Source organism: Entelurus aequoreus, linkage group LG07 (genome assembly GCF_033978785.1).
Source record: "Entelurus aequoreus isolate RoL-2023_Sb linkage group LG07, RoL_Eaeq_v1.1, whole genome shotgun sequence".
Taxonomy (NCBI): Eukaryota; Metazoa; Chordata; class Actinopteri; order Syngnathiformes; family Syngnathidae; genus Entelurus; species Entelurus aequoreus.
In genome coordinates, this window is record NC_084737.1 from 37820772 (window position 1) to 37844071 (window position 23300).

General features: G+C 39.6%; 1 protein-coding gene across 1 annotated transcript; it reads left to right on the plus strand.

The window, feature by feature from the left end:
- Positions 1-5777: 5777 nt before the first annotated feature.
- Positions 5778-23129, plus strand: ccn5 (cellular communication network factor 5). Its single transcript, XM_062052072.1, has 5 exons — positions 5778-5914; positions 7194-7410; positions 11470-11718; positions 18622-18839; positions 21115-23129. Exons 1-5 carry the CDS (start codon positions 5849-5851, stop codon positions 21358-21360), a joined length of 996 nt encoding a protein of 331 aa, XP_061908056.1. The 5' UTR covers positions 5778-5848; the 3' UTR covers positions 21361-23129.
- Positions 23130-23300: the final 171 nt, after the last annotated feature.

Genomic DNA, 23300 nt, shown 5'->3' on the forward strand with positions numbered 1-23300 from the left:
ACAAGTTGAAAAACGTATTCGGGTGTTACCGTTTAGTGGTCAATTGTACGGAATATGTACTGTACTGTGTAAACTGTACTGTTTCATATAATGTATTCTCTTCCTTTGCAATCTACTAGTAAAAGTTTCAATCGATCAATCAAAATACCTGCAAATCAGATGGAAAATTAGAGGGAACATTGTTTGGGGGTATCCATAATACGCCGATAGGGAGAAGTTTTTATTTACACGATAAGTGTAAATAAACTCCGCCGAACCCCTGAGGCCGACTCACCGAACCCCTAGGGTTCGATCCAACCCAGGTTAAGAACCACTGAGCTAGATCATAGAGAAAGGGGATAGAAGAAAGGGGGGAAAAGACAGAGGGGAATTGTGGGGACAAGAGAGAGACAAAACTGACAAACAAACCCCAGCAACTACATAACCTCCCGGTCGCAAGAACAATTCTTGGCATCCCCTTGACTTCAGAGGAGGCCCAGTTATGAGCCATGTTAAGATAGCAGCAACACTTTCGTATTTAGACACTACGTACTTATGCTGCTTATTAGTGATAGACAGAGGTGGGTAGTAACGCGCTACATTTACTCCGTTACATCTACTTGAGTAACTTTTGGGATGAATTGTACTTCTAAGAGTAGTTTTAATGCAACATACTTTTACTTTTACTTGAGTATATTTATAGAGAAGAAACGCTACTTTTACTCCGCTCCATTTATCTACATTCAGCTCGCTACTCGCTACTGATTTTTATCGATCTGTTAATGCACACTTTGTTTGTTTTGGTTTGTCAGACAGACCTTTAAAGTAGGATCTATCGCATGCCTGCGTTTCACCAATCACATGCAGTCACTGGTGACGTTTGACTCCGTTTCACCAATCAAACAGAGTCAGGCGGTCACATGATTAACAAGCTTAAGCTTACATGAACTCAACAAAGCACATCGCGGTAAGTAACGTTAGTAGATATTTTGCCTGTCACCGTAGGCTGATGTTAGCTTCCCTGCTATGAATCACTGTCAAATGTACATCGTGTGGGGACATTTATTAACATACTGCAGCCTCATTGACACACACACCCACACACACCCACACACACACACGCACAGTCGCACACACACACGCACACGCATGCATAGAAACACCAATCAGTGTGTTCCCAGATGCAGCCCACACCTATCAGTTTATGGTTTGCGTAAAGGCTAACTTTTTATTTTCCTTTGTAATCTCTGCCTACTGAGCCTATGGTGCTGTTAAGTTATTGTGGCTCAATTTGCCTTAATTTTTTTATGTTAATGTATTATTATTTAATATATATTATTGTTTGCTCTTGAACGCATCATAATTATCCCCTCAACTCCCCCCAAAATGGATTAACTCGCTGGAATAAAAAAGACAATATAACATACATCCATAAACGTGGATGCATATGAAAAAGTGCAATATATTTATCTGTACAGTAACCTATTTATTTATTTATATCTGCACCTTATTGCTTTTTTATCCTGCACAACTATGAGCTAAAGCAACAACATTCCGTTCTTATCTGTACTGTAAAGTTCAAATTTCAATGACAATAAAAAGGAAGTCTAAGTCTAAGTCTAAGTCTAAGTTTTAGTTGCTTAAGAGATATTCCTGGCTCTGAATTTGCTCATTGCTATTTTTATGTTTTTGTGCATTATTTGTTGCCGTCATCATTAAACGAACAGGTTACTCATCAGTTACTCAGTACTTGAGTAGTTTTTTCACAACATACTTTTTACTTTTACTCAAGTAAATATTTGGGTGACAACTCCTTACTTTTACTTGAGTAATAAATCTCTAAAGTAACAGTACTCTTACTTGAGTACAATTTCTGGCTACTCTACCCACCTCTGGTGATAGAATACAAACTGTGCTGAAATAAAAAGTATCCCCTTCTAACTTCATGTGTGATCAATGAAATTAGTCCAAATTCACAAGTTGTGTTGTAGATAATGCTACATATGTACAGAATAAACCACATGATGTTAGTGCATCAGTTGAGAAAAATTATTGAATTACAATAATAGCATCCTGTAATACGCAACATGTAAGTGTTAAATAAACATTATCATTTGTACATTTTCAGAATGTGCTCCATCTATTAGTTGACTTTGTTTATTTTTAAGTTATCATGCCATGATTTTACCAGTCCGGCACACTTGGGAATAGATTTTCCTCCATGTGGCCCCTGAGCTGAAATGAGATTGACACTGCTGGCCCACAGTACAGGTATTTTTTCTCGGCCTTGTTATTAGAATACAATTAAATGAAAATAAAATATTATTTTGACTAATGTAGAAATTACTGCAAAGTTCCTACACTTAAGCAATATATGGAACAATAGTATGATCTTTATCATCAGATAAAAATGCATCATTCACATTTGCATAGATAATCTTTCTTCATTCTTCAATATTCTGGGGGTTTTTCAAACCTTTCTCAACATATGTTGGCAATTTCTCTTCGAAACGTTAAAAATAGTTATTTTTCATTTCTTAGATCAGTGGATTCCTTCTCAACATTTGAAAACATAATACTTTCCTTACTTTGCCGTCAGGTTTATGCATGAATCCAGAAGGAGCACAGCGGGCTTTCCTTGCATGCCACCACACTGATGCTGAAACAGGTTTTATTGTGCATGATTCCTAACAGTGTTAGAGTTAAGTATAGACTGTAAAATGATACTTTTCCTGCTGGGAGCTTTCCAAAAACAATCGGCTCTGGAAAGTGCTGTCGTTCAAGCTGGCACCTCAGATCAATGTAAAGGGGACAAGATGCATTGTACCGAGCCTCAGAAGTCAAGTCAAGGTGTGTGTGACCGTGAAAGGTTGACGTACACAAAAAGATATGTCAAGGGCTAAATGTTGAGATGGACATTGGCTCAACGATTACGATGCAATGTCTGCAGTAGCTGATGTTCGTGGAGAGCACAGAGACATAGCCAGCAGAGAATTGTTTTTAAAGAATCCAAAACTGGAGGTCTCATATTAACACTACACCGGCCCGCCACCTAGAGCCCACCTGTCCATCACGCACACTCTCTCAATCTTTCTCACTCGGTTCGTCTCGTTCTATTTATATCTGGTCGTCAGTGCCCACCCAGAATATATTATGTTTCCCCTTTTTGACTTTACTGCATTAGTTTGTGTTCCATATGTACACTTCAGCGATGACATCATCGTGACATATTGCTGCTGTGTGTGGTCGTGTACAGTTAATGTTTTATGTGAACTCAAACATTTTATTGAACCATTCACTGCTGACTGTTGGAGTGGAATTGGACATGTCAGTACTTTTTATGCCAAATAGGCCAGTTACCTGAATTCCTATCTATCTGTCCATCCGTCCATTTAGTGTTGGAGTGTGTACGTCTTCTGCGTTTTTTAAAAGGTCAGTTTTGGTCCGTTCCACTTTTTGCGGTCCAAAAACAATGTTGCGCTATTGAATGGAAACGAGTCAACCTCTTGCATCAAGCAGAAAACGGTCACTAAAACTAAAGCCTGCTAAAAACCGCCCACAAGCTCATTGATTGGCGCTGTGGCTCTGACGTTTCTTGCTAACGTGACACCGTGCCACACCGCAATGATTGACAGCATGCAGCAGCTAACCAATCAGCAGACAAATGGTCCGACAGGCAGTTGGATGCAGGTGGAGAGTCACAAGCAATTAAAAGTAAGTAAAAATTCAAAACAAATGGAGCCTTGCTCTTGTTGCTATATGGTTAAAATATTTTGTGGCATTAACACCTGCAAAGACAGCTAAGAGAATGAGAAAAGCATTAAACCTTATCCTCAGTCAATTCCTGGTGGTGTAATCAAAATGTCATTCCACAGATCCCCCTTACCGATCCATAGCCAATGTAAGGCTTTACCTACAGCCTCCAGGATGTTCTTGATGGCTCTCCTTGTCTGCAGGCCTTTTATACTAATATCGCTTTAGTGTATGCTGTAATGAGTACCCCACAAATCCTTGGCACCAGACTGCAGTTAGTTCACAATGGTCTTTTCTACCAATGTTGCGATGAACTCTGCATATTTTGGGCTCTTGCGCTCGTTCGCCTCTTTAATTCAGTCCTGCCAGGGGACAGTCAGTTCCAATAGAACCACTTGGTTGACTCTGATGTAAAGACTATGTTTGGGCGGCAATGTTGGCTGGGAATTGAGCTGGCACTTGAGGTCAATTTGGATCTGCCAGTCATGAGCAGTATTATATGAGCGCTTCTGTAGAGCTGGAGTGATGTTAATTCTTAATTACCCACTCTGATTAAAGCATTATCTTGGGGACGACCTTGAACCTGTTCTGAATTGCAGTCTGAATGGAATCGTCCAAAAACCTCAGAACCTGGTCATGGTGCCAGCGATAACTCACATCCCCTTAAGCCTTTGGCCTCTCGTCTGTCTGCAAGGCCCAAAGTATGCAGGTTTGCCAGGTGGTAAGATGCCATAAACCAATGCCGCTCGAATCTCAACCAATACCAGTTGACTCCTACGCAAGGTTGTAGCGTTCAGAAAACACGGAGACCAGCTCATCCCGATGCAACAGTTCCAACCAAGCTTTTGTGCCTTAGGCATGCCTCCGCTCTGTAAACTACCTCCTGTGCCTGCTACTGTTAGTCTGTTTAGCAGATAGGCCCTGATGCTGCTCAAGAACCAGGGTAGCTCCAGCCATCTACTGAGCAACTGCCTGATTGACTTTTACCATTAGCTTCTACCCACACTACTCTAAGTAAGCTACATTGCAAACTACATGCACAATAATCAACATGTTGCTAATTAATTACCTCTTTGATAGTGTCGATCAAAAGTAAGCAATTTAAAGTGTCTTGCAAACGTTTGTTTATTATTTCACTTATATGAACTAGTAAAGTATAGCACTGTGGACTAGTTGTCAGCGCATCTGCTTGAAAGTCAGGTTCGAATCCTCTTTGGAACATCACTTTCCTGGGTTTGCATCTTGTCTCCATTCTTCTTATTTTTCCGACAAAAATATGTTAAGTAAAATGAGGACTCTAAATTGTCCATAAATGTGAGTGTGAATGTGAATGTTTGTTGGTTTATATGTGTGATTTACTGGTGACCAGTCCAAGGTGAACACCGCCTTTTGCCCATAGTCTGCTGAAATTGCCCCAAGCTCACCCATGACCCTGATGGGGACACATGGATAGATGGGTGAACAAATAAAATATCTGTCTGCGTGTGACATTATTCCAATACCCAATGACATTTTGACAGTTAAGACATTATTGACAAACTAACTAATAACTATTTTACTGTTTACAATTCATTGAGGAGTCTGACAGTGTTTGCTTCCAGGCTTCCGTCTGGCTAGTTTTCTCTTCACAATTGGCGAGATGATTTAAATTCCTTGCAGCCTCACACATGCTGCTTTAACGCCTTGGAAACCAGACGGAAGAAATGGATTAAATCTCGTTTACGTCTGGCTGACTTGAGGAATGGAATAGTGGAAACTGTGTGACCAATCGGTGCAAAAACATCCGCATTAAACAATTCCACCAATTAAACTGGAATCGTCACCACACCCTTGACTTGAAGACAAGCGTGTCTCCCCTCGGCTCGCTTTAAGCTGTGTAAACCTGGAACATCACAAGGCTGGAAAGAGGGAGGTAAGGAAAAAATAGAAGCTGCTGGAGTGGACATGGAGGGTGGGTGTGTGAAAGTGGAAATAGGCAGCAAGGAGGAGGAATGTGAAACATTTCTGATGCTGCTCCAGCTGTTTACACGGTAGTCAGTGCGGCGTGACATCAGAGTGCAGACTTTATAAATGTCAGCCGGCCCAGAGGTGGTTGAGACAGACGGAGCTCGCCATCATGGACCGACTGCTGTGTGACTCTGTGATGGCTTTGGCCCTGCTGATGCTTGCTGTGGCCTCACAGGTGAGTCCTTAAGTGTGGAATGGACCATTACAAGATATGGTATATATACTTCTTGTTTGAGCAGGAAACCACAGTTATACTCATCGATTCAACCTTTAACAATTATGTCTGCAGGACAAAACTAAAACAGTTTGTTTAATTGATAATTTTTTTGAAGTAGTGATTCTTACATTGTTTTTATACATTCATATATTTGCCACTTTTATTACGAAAGTCATTTTTCAGATTGTTTCCTCATTACAAACTGAAAATGTGTGTAGAACAAAAAAGTGCATTTTTAGGGTGCAGCTAACATGGGTTATCATTATTAATAGACCTCTCAAAGATTTTCTTTTATTTAAAAAAAAAAGATGTAGCCTGTTTTACTGAATTACTTTGAACTGAAAAATATTTAAATAATGCAAAGTATAATATATATATTGTACGATGTGGCCATTATATAAGAACTATCTTTATGCATGACTGACTCTGTATCGGCCAGATGCTCTTATAAATTATTTTTACTCTCGGTGAGAGTTGAGAGAAACCCCTCTAGTTCATCTAATTCGAAACAGTTTTGAACAGCAGTGTGCAAAATAATGTACTATACTTAGGGATGAGTACCAAATTCGGTATTGACCAAATCGCCACTACATGGATTCATAATTTGATACCTTTGTTGCACGTAACGTCACGTCTGGTTGTAGACAAGTATTTGGCGAGCAAACTGGCATATTAATAGTACACTCTTTTTCGAGATAATTTGGCAATTTTCCATGCCAACAAAGCAAGCATGCCTTACAGAAAGCGCTCAAAAGTAAGGCTCCACTTTTCAAAATGTGTTTGCTCGATGCTCATTCATATTGGATATGTTATATACATGCTACTGGCAGCGTTAGCAATCTTACATGGTAATTGTAACACCTCCGAATTTCAAATAAAATGCACTTTACAATCAAACAGCCGGTATGTAATAAGCACAATACTTACAGTATTAACACTTTGTCGGGCTCAACAAAAGAAAAGGCTGGCACATTTCACTTAATGGCAAAGACTACTTCCTGACTATAGAAACACATCTAGGACAAAGTGAAATGAATGCATATTTGCCAATGAGATTCTGAAGTGTAAAAAAGATTCTAGTTTGAAAGTTAAATGTTAAATAAAAGAGAGATTCTATTATTGAACAAACACACACAAAAGTACCAAGAATTGGTAACATCGAGTACCAATATCGATTTCCAGGTACCGGGACTTCGTACCCATCCCAACTGTACATCTTATCATGTTGGTCCAACAGGTGTTGTGTCAGCTGTGCAATCGGCCGTGCCTTTGTCCCCGTCCCGTCCCACAATGTCCCCTGGGAGTTCCCCTGGTGCCGGATGACTGCAGGTGCTGCCAGGTGTGTGCACGGCAGCAAGGTGAGCCGTGCAACCAGAAGTTCCCCTGTGACGCCCAAAGGATGCTGAAGTGTGACTACAGTGCTAGCTTCCCTGGAGGCCCTGGAGAGTGTGTCAGTGAGTGTCTTCTATAGCATAGTTTTTAATATAGCCAAGTTCCATCTGGAAATCGTGATCAGACTTGTCTCCTTACTGTAGGTTGTGTTAGCAAGACTGTGATAGTTATGTGAAGTGTTGAATCAGCTTGCACATGTACACTTATGTGCATGTAACTTAGCAAATAATTAAATGGTGAAATGCAGCAAGGTCGATTATTGTAAATTCTCTCTATCATAGTCCACTGTTTTAACTCACACTCTCTTTCAGTATATTCTTACATTCACTGGTGTTATGTGTACAGGAGGAGGGACGGCACAGACAGGAGGGATGGCGTATAAGCTATATTTATTTATATATATATATGCACTATATATACATATATACATACTGTATATATAAATAACAAATAATAATATTAAATAAACAAGGGAAATGGAAGAGTGTGTATGGTATGCGACTATGTGTAGGAATTAATGAGTGTTATCAGGAGTGTTGAGCGAGAGGTGAGGAAGTCCAGGGGGGGACAAGACAAGCTTGGAGGTTTGTGAGCAGGCAGGAAGTCGGGGCGATAGAGAGGCGTCGAAGGTCCGTGCCCAAGCGGGAGGTCAAGATCCAAGAGGCAGCCAGGGAAGCAAAGGGAACGCTGAAAGACGAGACACACAGCTCGTAACGTGGAATGAAGTCAGGCTGCAGGGAGGATAACAAGGAAGGACACGAGACGATAAACACGACAGGGGAGAAAACACAGAGAGCAAAGAGTGCGTATAGAGCTTGACGTGTAGGCTTACTGTACGGGAACAGATGAACGTTCTGGCGCGGGATAACAGGTTGTGCAGGCTTATGAAGGCGGGTCTGATGATCAGCTTCAGGTGTGCTGATTGCTGGTGATTGATTGCAGCTGTGCACCGGCGCAGCCTCTGCAGGAGTGGCGCACGCAAGTGCGCTCATCAGAGCACACAAATGAGTGCGCATTGGGATGCGCCCGGGCCGTGACAACTGGTAATATTATACAACAATTCTCGGTTGGTTCTTCAACAGGGTTCATAAATCGAAAAGTTTGTATAGTGAAGCAAATTTCTCCTTAAGAAACAATGTAAATATGAATGGTTCCAGCCTCGACAAAAGTCCACATTTTAGTGAAGGTTTGTACACTTTCAACACAATATAAACTTTCTCCTCATAACAAGCCAAAACAATATGAACTGTCCTTTATGCACTGCTCTGCCAACACACAAAATACCCTTTGGTGCCCTCACAAATGATCAGAAATCACAAAAGTCCTTAACTTTAACAAACATATTGCTACAATAATAAACATTTAAAAAAGTAAAACGCACCTACAAAACATTAGCCAAGGAGAAGCTGACTAGAGAGGACAGACAGAGGGAGAACAGGGGCGGAAAGGGGCAAATAGTCCTTTTTTTTAACAGCCTCCTTCTTTCTATGCTTGACACTCTTTTTTTTGGAACTGACATAGAGTTAGCAAAATGGACAAAAGGTGAAAAAACAGAAAAGACACACACTACAGCATACTTGCCAACCCTCCCGTTTTTAGCGGGAGAATCCCGGTATTCAGCGCCTCTCCCGACAACCTCCCGGCAGAGATTTCCTCCCGACAAACTCCCGGTATTCAGCCGGAGCTGGAGGCCACGCCCCCTCCAGCTCAATGCGGACCTGAGACTGAGTGGGGACAGCCTGTTCTCACGTCCGCTTTCCCACAATAGAGGCTTTGCCTGCCCAATGAACGGAGAAGTTAAACAGGACAATACTGCCATCTAATGGACAGCCAACGGAAGACTGAAATTCAAGTTTTTTTTAATTTATTTTCTATTTAAATAATATATATATATATATATATATATATATATATATATATATATATATATATATATATATATATATATATATATATATAGCTAGAATTCACTGAAAGTCACGTATTTCATACATATATATATCATACATATATATATATATATATATATATATATATATATATATATATATATATATATATATATATATATATATATATATATATATATATATATATATATATATATATATATATATATATGAAATACTCGAGTTGGTGAATTCTAGCTGTAAATAACCACGCCCCCAACCACGCCCCCGACCCCCCACCCACCCCCGACCAAGGCCCCCCCCCGCCCCCCAACCGCCACCCCCTACCCCCCACCTCCCGATATTGGAGGTCTCAAGGTTGGCAAGTATGCACTACCAGGGGTCACCAACCTTTTAGAAACCAAGGGCTACTTCTTGGGTACTGATTAATGCGAAGGGCTACCAGTTTGATACACACTTAAATAAATTGCTAGAAATAGCCAATTTGCTCAATTTACCTTTAACTTTATGTTATTATTAATAATTAATGATATTTATCTTTGTGGAAACACTGATCATCTTAATGATTTCTCACAATAAATATATATAGAAACAGATAAATATCAATATGCAACACTTTATTTTTATATTTTCTCTAAGTGCACATTTTTCAAATTGAACATTTTCAAATGATCACTTCTAAGACAGTCTTGTGAAATCACAATATCCCATTTTAACTAGCTAGCCACTAACATTTTTTAACAAATCATTAATTACTTTGCACCATGTTTGTACAAATAACTCATGTAAAATACAAAAGTCAACTCTCAAATTTTTAAATAAATCATGTCACACTTTGAACTGGACACTAAATCTGTTATCTGTTTCTTTGTCAGTTAGTGAAGACCAAGTCTTTAAAATATATTCTTGGATTTTCAAATTCTATTTGAGTTTTGTCTCTTTTAGAATTAAAAATGTTGAGCAAAGCGAGACCAGCTTGCTAGTAAATAAAAAAATAATAAAAAATAGAGGCAGCTCACTGGTAAGTGCTGCTATTTGAGCTATTTTCAGAACAGGCCAGCGGGCTACTCATCTGGTCCTTACGGGCTACCTGGTGCCTGCGGGCACAGCGTTGGTGACCCCTGCACTACAGTGTACTGGGCAGCAAGTGACTGAAGGTCTACACCTCCTCAAAAATGTTGTGCCCTGCTTTTTGCCTGCAGGTGGGACACAAAATAAATGACTGATGTAAGTAAGCGTTGCTACACAGAGACATGGTTTGTACACAGAGGCATATTTGGCTCGATCTAAAGATAGATACATAGTACTTTATTGATTCCTTCAGGAGAGTTCCCTCAGGATAATTTAAAAAATCCAGCAGCAGTGTACAGAATTGAGAACAAATTTAAAAAGTAAAAAGTAAATAATGGGGGTATAAATGGAAATAAAATAGAAAATGCAACAATAAGAATAAAAATAAAAAGCAACAATAAGAATAAAAATATAACAGTAAAAATAAGAATATTACAGGAGAAACTAGGCAGGAGTGACCATGTTATGAAAATGTATTGTACTTTAAAAAAAATAAAAATGAAAATAAAAAAAATGTGTAAATCGAAAAGTTTGCAAATAAAGGGGTTTGTAAAACGAGGCTCCACTGCATATTTAAAGACACAATTTTTGTTATTATTAGCTACTAGTATCAACAGTTCAGCCTTTTCTCCTTTCATTGTGCCTTGTGGCTTTAGTTTCCCATGTTCACTGTGTTTTACTTCAGTTTTATTTGTCCAAAGTGTGACAAAAAAATACAAATTGCCCCAAGCCACACTTTAGACACTTTTGCCTTCGAGGCTAGCGTAGTGTAAGAATACTATAAACTATTTAAATCAAAGGTCAAGGGATAGGAAGTATTAGTGTATGGAGGAGGTCAGACCTACAGGGATCATGTTTACAGTCGGCTCAGCCAAGCAGGCCGGCCCATCACCTCAAACTCTAAAACGTTGTATATCCAGGACACCTGTTGACATTTTGTCCTAAATAAAGGTCTATGATAGATTGCAGTGCCAACAATCAGACCCCACAGTTACCTAGCAGAGAGGCCTGCTTTCTCGTTAAATTGCAAACGCATTGGCAAAGACAGCCATTCCAGTATCCTCACCACTCCTCTGTCCTCAGTCAACCCTTTCTTTTCCAGAAGCCCTCATGACTGAGCCTGTGCTGTGTGTCCCTCAGGTCGGGAGGATCTGGCTTGCGAAGTCAATGGCATCAGCTACCAAGATGGCCAGTCCTTTCAGCCCTCATGTGACACCTACTGCCACTGCAGAGGTGGAGGTGTGAGCTGTGTGCCCACTTGTCCCCTCAATGTACGAATGCCCACTTCGGACTGTCCGCATCCACAGCATGTCCGACTACCTGGGAAGTGTTGCAAGGAATGGGTGTGCGAGAACCTGGAGAACTCTGTCCTTCAGGACGCCATCACAGGTAATCACATAAGGTTTCATACTACTGTATTGTAGTAGTGAAATAATTTAGACTATATAAAAATCTATCAATTCTGTGGGCATATGCTCTCAGGGTAATGAAGGTTCCGATATAGCAGCAACACAATATACAGTTGGCTACACAACAGTGGCTTAGATCTGGAAGTAGGTGGGGCCATTACAAATATATATACAAAATATATATATTTTTGTGTTAGTATATTCACTTTCAAGTAATGCTTTCTTAGACTAGAAAGAGAAATAAACCTGTCTTTGTCTTTCAAATTGTTGACATTTGCCCACACATAACCGAAAACATAGAACAATGATTTAGTTGATAGCCTGCTTAATATTAGTTTTTTTAAATGGCGGCCCATTTGTCATTTATATACAGGGTGTCCCATGTCATGAACAGAATTTGTAAAGGGGCAGAACATTAAACATTCCCATTAAACGTTAAAACATGAACTCATTAACCATTCAAAGTTGGACACTGATTTAATTTTAGTTTGAGTTAATAGGAACCAACAGGAAATTTGACTTTTTTATGTACTGTCTACAGACATATTTTGTTTTTATTATTTTTATTTTTTTTTATGTGTTTATTTTCTGATGAGTAGATTCCAGCTATCCTAAAGTAACTTCAATGGAAGCACACCTAAATCCAAATATTTCAAACGTATACAAGTCTGTTTTGTGTGGGTTCCAATGCAGTAGGGCTCTGTAGTGTGCAAGGGACTCTTGGATGCACTGTAGAAAATCAACAGTTTTCAGAAAATAGAATAAGAAAATGCCACAATGTCTTTTTAAACGACAATTAGATTCCCTTTAATTGAGAGATGAAGTATATGAATCCAAGTTTGGGGCCACCACTGGTCATTTCCAATGGCTGGGTGTTGGTGCCATGACCAGTCTGCACTAAAGGCTGTAGCTCATACAACTACACCACCAGGGCTTGTAAATACATGTGTATTCCCATAAAGTCTTGATGAGATCTATGAAGGTTTACCAACTTTGAAAACTCCTACATTTTTTCAATTTATTAAAGCTAAATGCTAACTATAGTATAACTCCAACCTACGAACTTAATTGGTTCTGTGATAGAGCTCTCAAAACAATTGTATTGGTGATTGACCCCACAAAACAGCACAATATTAACATGTAACATGCCTTTTAAAAAGAAAAACATACTTATAGATCACAAATATTGTATACAAACAATGCAATAGAATGTACTACAAACAACTACAGTAGTTTTATCAAGTAATGTAATAATAAAGTACAGCATTTATCTTAGAGAGTGGACTTCTACAGTAACTGAGCTACTGTGTGGAACAATTTCACTTGTGGATCATTAAAGTTCGTCTGAGTCTATTGAGCTGCTTCGCCGTCAAACACACCATCAGCAGCTTCTCCATATTTTAGTGGATCAATGTCTGTCGTTAAGATGAGCAGTGATACACTGAAATTGCTTCGCCGACAAACTATGTCATGTTTTTGATTTCTCTTTTTAATTTAATGAATATCATCCACTTTTTCTTCTCATCACTGTCCTTCACACTCACTGTCTTCCTTCCCATGGTTTGAAAAACAAAGTTATGTTGATCTCTAGCTAACGCTAGCAAGTGAGACCAGGTGTTTTGGTCGGATCTTGCGGGGTTCAATGTGACATTTAGACTTAGATTTAGACAAACTTTAATGATCCACAAGGGAAATTGTTCCACACAGTAGCTCAGTTACAAAGGATGGAAAGGATAATGCACATAAGGGCACACAAAGAGGGTGAAAACAAAGGTAAAAAGTGGACCAAAAATGTACCATAATATATAAACATATACTTAATATATACATATTCTATTTCATTATATACATAATATATACAATATATAACAAATCACAATTACAATTTACAAGTACACAGTATATATAACAGCTGCAGCAAAAAAAATACAAAATAAATAACCAATGCTTCCATCTCAAAATTTAGCTTGCAACTTACTGTACAGCACACAAATTAGCCGGGAGACATCTTTTATCTCAAATCACCCAAGTTGGGGCTGTAGTGTATATTAGCAGAATGCCTGAAGCAGGCTGTTAATTAAAAACAAAAAAGAAGTTTGTTAAACACAAGTAAAATCTGGATCTTTTCATTATTCTACATGTGGTCCTTACGGTAATTCAAGTTTCTGCTTTCCATGGTTAAGAAGCAGGTGGAAGGCTTCTTCTTATGTAACACGGCCCATGGAAAAGAAATTAGCATATTTTCCACAATATCAAGGTATTCCATGACATTTCATCCAGCATAATTCCGAGCATATATCCCATGCTGCATGAGTGTAGTGTTGTCATTTCTCCCCACACATCACCGATGGTGCCTCAGTGATTGCAGGCCCATATGGCAGCATGACACATGAGCTTTGTCACTGGCAGTCCTGTCTGCAGGTTTTTACTTGACCATTGGTACATTGTACCGGGGTGTGTCTGGCCAAATAGAAGCCACATTTCTTTGGAAAGGTTCAAACATTTCCCTTTAATAGCACGTCTAGCAACAAGCAGCTGTGTAGAAATAAAACCTTTGAAGCTATGTGGACACTGACCTCATGTGTGTGGGACAGAGAAGTGAAATGAATCCACTCCAATAACACATAGAAATCCAAACAGGAACAGCAAGAGAACATTTTGTCCTGGAATATCATCCACATGGTACCTGCTGATTAGTGATTAGTATGACCTCTGCATAACCGTTTTGGAAGAAAGCAAACTATCCAATCCAAGCTTTTGCTGTTTCATCATGGCCCAAAGTAGGGTTGTCTCCATACCAATATTTTGGTACCGGTAACAGTACATACTGGACAACTTGTCTTTTAGTAGTAAGTAAACAAACAAAGGCTCTTAATTTATCTGCTGACATATGCAGTAACATATTGTGTCATTTATTATTCTATTATTTTGTCAAAAGTATAAAGGACATAAGCTGTAAAAATGGATTATTAATCTACTTGTTCATTTATTGTTAATATCTGGTTATTTTCTCTTTTAACATGTTCTGTCTACACTTCTGTTAAAATGTAATAATCACTTATTCTTCTGTTGTTTGATACCTTACATTAGTTTTGGATGAAACCACAAATGTGGGTATCGATCCGATACCAAGTAGTTACAGGATCATACATTGGTCATAATTTAAGTTCTCATAGGTCCACGGATGTATTTCCTGAGTTTATGAAAATAATATGAATTTAAAAAAAAAAAAAGAAAATAGATTTTGTGACGATAAAAAATATTGATGTAATCATAGTAGCATCGACTAAATACACTCTTGTGCTTGGTATTATTACAGTGGATGTCACGTGTAGATCCACGTATCGTATCTTCCTACGGTGTGTAGTGAAGCATGTTTAGCTATTTCTCGTTTTGCAGGGATGATACTTGTCAGAAACGTACTTTATTTGTCGCCATGTAGGTTGGGATTAGTGATTTAGAAGAAGCTAAAACACTGCCAATTGCGGATGGACATTAGCCACTAGCTAGCTAGCCATGTCTTAAAGCACCTCTTCTTGAGGGCGTTTCAATGTTATAACTTCAACTTTATTGTTAGTTTTTAAGCCAAAATGCGTCCATTCACCCTTTTCTGTGTCTGCTTATAAGTACTCCGTGATTGTGCGCTGCCGAACATGCTCCTCTGCTCGTAAAACCAGCAATGACTCGACGTGACGACGTGCCGTCATGCCTGTAAAAAAATAAAATATGGCGAACCGGTACCTTTCAAACAGAATAGTACCGTTTTTGATTCATTAGTACTGCCATACTATACTAGTACCGGTATATCGTACAACCCTAGCCCAAAGTGGATGTGAATGGAGGATTTTGTCAAGAACACACCAATCATGGCTTCTTTGAAAGCACTGAAAGTCATCCTAATGAAAGATTTAAGCATTTATGCTCTGGAAACCAGCAAAAAAATCTTATATGTTAGAGTTGCTCTACATTTGGACCACAACACGTGTTTTGGACAACCTAAAAAAATATGAATTAATTTTTGTTTTCCTAAGGGCAAGTGCATTATTCCTCCAAAATATGAAAACCCCGTGTTTAATTTTTCTTAGTGGCCATTATTACGTCATATCAAAGAAATACATTTTTGTTGCACCTTGAAAAAAATACCTACAGCACACGTGGTATGACTGTGCCCTTCGAACTGTCATTTATTTAGGACAGGGGTCGGCAACCCGCGGCTCCGGAGCCGCATGCGGCTCCTTGACCACTCTGATGCGGCTCAGCTACATACATGCCGACCCCCCCGATCCATCCATTTTCTACCGCTTATTCCCTTTGGGGTCCCGGGGGCGCTTGAGCCTATCTCAGCTACAATCGGGTGGAAGGCGGGGTACACCCTGGACAAGTCACCACCTCATCGCACTATATAATATATAGTTATTATTATATATAATATTTAATTTATTTTTCATATTTATGTTATTTATTTTAATTGTACTTTTATTATATATTGACCATAATAAATGTGGTATAAATGGTCTGTATTTGTCTTGTGATTTGTCTTAAATAATAACAATAGTAATAATATTTTTGACTGACAAAAAATTGCCAATAAGAAATTATTGGTATCGGTATCGGTATCAATGAAAATGCAAGAAAAAGTATCGGTATCGTATCGAATCCTAAAAGTGTGGTACCGCCCATCCCTATTGCACACACAGGAGACAGCAAAGCATACTTACTCATCAGCCACACAGCTTACACTGATGGTAGCCGTATCAAACAACTTTAACATTGTTACGTTACAAATATGCGCCACACTGTGAACCCACACCAAAAAAGAATGAAAAACACATTTCTGGAGAACATCCCACCGTAACACAACATAAACACAACACAACCATTACCCAGAATCCCATGCAGCCCTAATTCTTCCGGTCTACATTATACACCCCCGCTACCACCAAATCCCCCCACACATCAACCCCCCACACATCAACCCCCCACACATCAACCCCCCCCCCCTCTCCGTGCGTTGGTTGAGCGGAAGAGTTAGGGCTGCATGGGATTCTGGGTATTGGTACCGTCAGTGTAAGATGTGTGGCTGCTGAGATAGTACGCCTTGCTGTCACTTACGTGAGCAAGCTGAAATTGCATTCTACGTGATGTTGAGCGGGTACACTGTTAGGGCAGACTGTAGAGGTCGTCAAATGCAGTGTCATCGCGCTCTGATATTCGGGAGTCTCCCGGGAAAAATGAGAGGGTTGGCAAGTATGACACTATCAAGCGCCATTCATTCAAAACTCGCGGGCTGCACTCACATCAAATTTCCATATTAAAGTGTGTGACGGTGCGTGTGTCTGAGACCCCCAGTTAACATAGCACAAAGCATTTAAGCTTTGTATGCGGTGTTTTTCATTTTAAATTTAATTTTTTTTTTTGTGGCTCCCATTACTTTCTTTAATTTGTGAAACTTGCCAAAATGGCTCTTTGAGTGGTAAAGGTTGCCGACGCCTGATTTAGGACAAGCAGAAAAAGTTGTTTCCTATAAATTAGCTTGGTGGAAATGTGACAGACTTTCAAAAATTTCTTCAGATTTATTTACAAAATAAACAGTATACAGTAAACAAACATAATGGGCTCAAGCCTTATATTTTAATAATACTGTGTACACTTTAAACACAATATAAAGCATTTTACATATACTTTAACAGCCACGTCACAACAATGATTAGGAATAAAAAATAAAATCCACTTTATGCGTGCTGCGGAAGGGCGGGGGAGAAGGAGGCAGTGTCGACAACGCTGTGGACACTTCCTGATTGTTTCAAACCACACATCACTCGTCCATTGCTTTCTTTAGACTCACATTGAGCTAGCCAAACTAGAAACATTTTGTAAAAAGGCTAAAAAAAACACTTAAAAGGCACACAAAGTAGCAAATAGCACAATAGCACTGCTCTGCTGATGAAGATCAATAAGCCCGCCCACAATGGATGTTCTGCAGGGGTGGATGAAACAATTGTACTTGGAGACAAGGTTCTTACAACAAAGCATATTTTTATTCAGTCTGTGGTTCCTATATAGTATAATCCATCCATCCATGCATCCATCTTGTTCCGCTTTATCCAAGGTCGGGTCGCGGGGGCAGCAGCCTAAGCAGGGAAGCCCAGACTTCCCTCTCCCCAGCTACTTTGTTCAGCTCCTCTTGGGGGATCCCGAGGCGTTCCCAGGTCCACCGGGAGACACAGTCTTCCCAACGTGTCCTGGGTCTTCCCCGTGGCCTCCTACCGGTCGGACGTGCCCGAAACACCTCCCTAGGGAGGCGTTCAGGTGGCATTCTGACCAGATACCCGAACCACCTCATCTGGCTCCCCTCGATGTGGAGGAGCAGCGGCTTTACTCTGAGCTCCCCCCGGATGACAGAGCTTCTCACCCTATTTTTAAAGGAGAGCCCCGGCACCCGGCGGAGGAAACTCATTTTGGCCGCTTGTACCCGTGATCTTGTCCTTTCGGTCATAACCCAAAGCTCATGGCCATAGGTGAGGATGGGAACGTAGATCGACCGGTAAATTGAGAGCTTTGCCTTCCGGCTCAGCTACTTCTTCACCACAACGGATCGATACAGCGTCCGCATTACTGAAGACGCCACACCGATCCGCTTGTGGATCTCACGATCCACTCTTCCCTCACTCGTGAACAAGACTTCTAGGTACTTGAACTCCTCCACTTGGGGGTACAGTATAATGATGGATGGATATATAATATAGTACAGTATATAGGTAAATATAGTATAAAATCGAGGTTCCACTGTACCTGGGTTATGAAAGAGCCCCATCTTAAGCAGCAGAATGCAAGTTATTATTGAACTTGAATTGATCATTTGTAATCTTCTTGTCTGCACCAGCCATGAGACCAAACGTGCAGTGGCCACCATCACCGGTCCAAGCTGTCTCCACCTGTGCCGAGCAAAGCACCCAGTGGAGCGCCTGTTCCCAGAGCTGCGGGGCCGGGATCTCCACACGCGTCTCCAACCAGAATCTGGCTTGCAGGCTACAAATGGAGACGCGCCTTTGTAAAGTGCGACCCTGCCATTCACAGCTTCCCATGCCCAACAGAACCATGGTGAGTCCTGTTTTTGTCACTTGCTGAGTGTCCGTCTGTTAGCTAGAACTACACTGACACATTCAACAAAGCAGCTTGAGGGACCCATAGCATCCAGATGACCAAAACTTCACCAACAAGTTCTCTTTATGTATTTTTTGCTGCTGAAAATGAATCAGAGAGTCATTTCCCATAATATCAATTAGTTTTTGAGTAACGGGTTGATACTGTAACTAACTGTACTTGGAACGCTTCCTTTCCATGGCCAGACTCTATATGCCACCGTCTCTTGGTGTGACGTCATCTACAGCAGTGGTCCCCAACCACCGGTCCGGGTACCGGTACCGGTCCGTGACACATTTGCTACCGAGCCGCAGAGAAACATTAAATAATTTATAAATGACTGCATTTTCTCTGACTTAACTTTCGCCTGTCCCACTAGACACACCAATAAGCTTGTTTATACATGTACAATAAAACTCCTCACAGAAAGTTACCATTTGTTATATTTATTATAACTTTGTGACATGATACAAAGCACATTAATGAACATATAAAATATAAATGTGACAGATTGTAGCCAAAGGCTTATTTCCATATACAGTCCCCAGCAGATTGGCGGTAACCTGCTGGGGATCAGCGTTATAGTGAGTTATATTTTTCATGCACTTATTTTTTCTGTATTTATCTGGCACATGTGTAAAGCCGGTCCCTGAAAATAATGCCTACATTAAACCGGTCCGATCAGGGACCCCTGATCTAAAGAACTGGGGCCCATTTCCCCCGCAGAGACAATGTGTATAAAGCCATATAAAACTATTATTTTGATCACTTAATATGTATGTTTTTGTCGCCTCGGTCCATGATTACTTCAAAACTGATATGGTTAACATTGTAAGCGAAAAATAAATATAAAACAAGTCGCCTTTTCCGGACTTCCCTGCTCTTCACAACAAGGCATGTGGCAGACATTTTGATCAATCCTTCAAATTCTCCGTAAAAATAACATGATTGGGGCTGAAGATGCTACCAAAACACATACTACACAATATGAAATTGCCTCCAGTCTTCTGTAGGTTGATGCAGGGCCACCCACATTTTGGAGCTAAAAGTGGGTGTTCTAAAAATATGCTGAAAATCATTACAACATGCCTAAAATCACTACTGTGTCTATTTTGGGGAGAATTGTACCTGTAAATATCATTTTAAGTCCAGAACTATGACACAAGTGCTAATGTAGTGTCATAGTAGTAGTGTAATGTAGTAGTGTAATGTGCAAGTGCAAAGAAGAAGAACCATGATAAACATTCTGAATTTATCTCATCCATCCATTCATTTTCTAGATAATCTTACTCATCTCACCCTATGAAATATAACTTACTTCACCAATTAGTATTTATTTATTTTTATTGTTATTATGTATGGAATATACTGTGAATAAATTGAGAACAGGAAGTGAACAAAAGTTTTAGCAACTGCTATGTAAAGGAAAAGGGGTAGGATTAAATAAACTCTGCTTCTTCCTACTCCTTTTCGAACATGTTGAATAGAGGAACTGGAAATTGTGATGTATCATGTTGAATGCATGCATGTTCGAAATAAACTCAAACTGAACTCAATGTTGTCAGCATTAGAGATAATGAAGAAGGTTATGACAATTGTTTATTACCGCAAATTAATACAATAACATAATATGGAAATGAGTGTTTCCCATTGGGTTGAGATTTTTCTTGCTCTGATGTGGGATCTGAGCCGAGGATGTCGTTGTGGCTTGTGCAGCCCTTTGAGACATTTGTGATTAAGGGCTATATAAGTCAACTTTGATTGATTGATTGATTGATTGAATGTTTGAGCCCTGGAAGCACTGTGGAAATGTGATTAGCACAACCAGGATTTTTTTTCCCCCTCCCCGTGCTTTGGTGTGTTTACACCTCAGAACATAAATTTTTAGGTAAAGTTAGACTCTAAATTGTCAATCAAGGTGAGTGTCCCGTCACCCAAAATCATCTGGGATCGACTCTCTCAACAGAATTAATTGATGGATTTGGACCTTGCGTTTCTGTAATTTTCCTGTGTATAATTTACTTGGTCAAAACAGATTTTCAATGTACTACTTTAGGTTTTCTATTACAAAAAGGTGGGTATTACTATATTAGATGCATTGTTCTGTAATATTGTTATTTTGATATTAGGGTAGGCTATTCTTATGACATAGAGTAAAATTGCAATTTAATTTCTTATTTAAGTACGCCTCCATATTAATGTGCTGTGGTTTGTTGGTGTGTTGTTTCCCCAGCGAGGGCAGCAGGGCCAGTGCACGGCCAGCTACACATCACAGGGGCCCATTCGGCTGGTTCACCAGGGCTGCCACAGCACACGGTCGTACCAGCTCCACTACTGCGGACGCTGCACCGACTTGCGCTGCTGTACGCCTTTCCAAACGTCCACGGCCCAGATGACCTTCCGCTGCCCAACTGGCAGGCTTCTACAGCGGGCTGTGATGATGATCCACTCGTGTGCCTGCCATACCAACTGCCCCTAAGCCCCATTCAAAAACCCAGCTCTTTGGGGGTACAGACCCTGATTCATCACCATGGTAACATCAAGACTTTCAAAAAAAAAGATTTGGATGGAAAACTGTCAAAAAGAAAACCTCTGCACAATGTACACTAGGAGAAGGTTAACATGCTGACATTTCCAGGAGCTTTGCTGCAATGTGTTGTGTAAAAAAATGTGGAAATATGAGTGCAACAAAGCATTAAGACTGTCGGGCGAAGAGAACTGAGAATAGAATTTAGTCCGCGCTTCTTTTACTGTACTTTATGAAAAACAGATTTTCTGGAGCCCATTTAGCTGACATCAGACTCTTGTTTACTCTCTCGCCATAGGAAGTAAAATCCATTAATTGCCTTTAAAGTACCAGTAGAGTGGAAAAACAAGTTGCCTCTACATTGAAGCTATTATCATATATATCTGATGTATGACACCTAAAAACTTCCAAAGTTTGTGACTAAATAGATATTATCAAAATAGTACCAATCTCACTGAGATTTTCAGAAATTATAAGGAAGCCAGACACGTCATTGCTGGATGTAGAGGTAGGGACCGCAGATCCCTTCGCCACCAAAAACAATGCAAATCATTCAGATTTTGGGAGAGCCAACAACGATTGCTTTGGGCAAAATAGTGATCCAGAACCTTATATTGTTGATCCTGAATATAAGGAGGATGATCTACAAGTTTTAAACGCTTTGCTAAAAAAGCCACCTTTAGTGAAACACTAAGCATCATGTAGCAGTATTGCTAAGTGCTTAACAAGAAATAAAAACTAAAAACATAATAAAAAGATAGCTCACTGTACAATGTCTGCTCTTACTTCGATGACGACTGATAGGATGTCCGTATCTTCCTGTTTAGATGAACAATTAATCATGATGCACACAAAGGGTTAACAAGGAAGTCTCCCTGCAGACACTGTCTTCAATTGTGTGTTTGTATCCTTCTACGGGTATACTTTAAATGTCATCGATGAACAGCTTTTAGATCCAACGCTAAATCCTCCAATTATCCAGATCAGGGGCATGATTTACAATTTAGAATAACTGACGAGCCGAGACGCGATGATGCGGCAGCAGCAGGACATTGCTGCCGGCTGACAGTAAAGGCAGCAGAGGGCTACTGAGCTCTCTGTATCATTGCGTCACTAAGAAATAGTTTGTTTGCGTTAGCGCTTATAATAATAACATCGCTAATATTTGATTAATATTCAGGTCACAAAATGTGTATAGAGTATTGTTGGCGGGTTTTGTATGGTTATTTAAAGAGTTTTGTGGGCAAAATAGAGAGCCCTCATTGACTACATTGTTAGCTGACTTTTTATGTATTTATTTATTTACGACTTAGAATGCATAAAAAAAGAAAAAAACATATGTGTTCATGTCTTATATAGAGATTGTGTATAAGAGACGGCACATCTCTGTCTAAATGTTGCGTATTTCCTGTATTAATGATATGATATCATGGTCAGAGTGCAGAAGTGTTACAGCAGTGACGTCAATCTACGGAAATGACCAAACACGTTCGGAGCGCAATATTCAAAATGGCTGACTGAATTGTGGGATTTAGTGATGTTTAAACTGTGTTTTTACATACTTTGCGGATTGTAAATATGATTGGATATGGTTTAATGGATACAATTAAACACAACTGAGCATATAAAGTCAACATGTTTTTCCACTCTACTGGTACTTTAAACACAAAGTTAGCTTAGCAGATGTTACATTTTATACGTTTTTCCTTATTTTGTTTCAAGTGGCCTCTTCTGAAATGTGTTCACACTTTTTTCATACTTTAAATAATATATATATATATATATATATATATATATATATATATATATATATATATATATATATATATATATATATATATATATATATATATATAAATTTTTTTTTTTAAGTGCACTGATTCTGCTTTTCT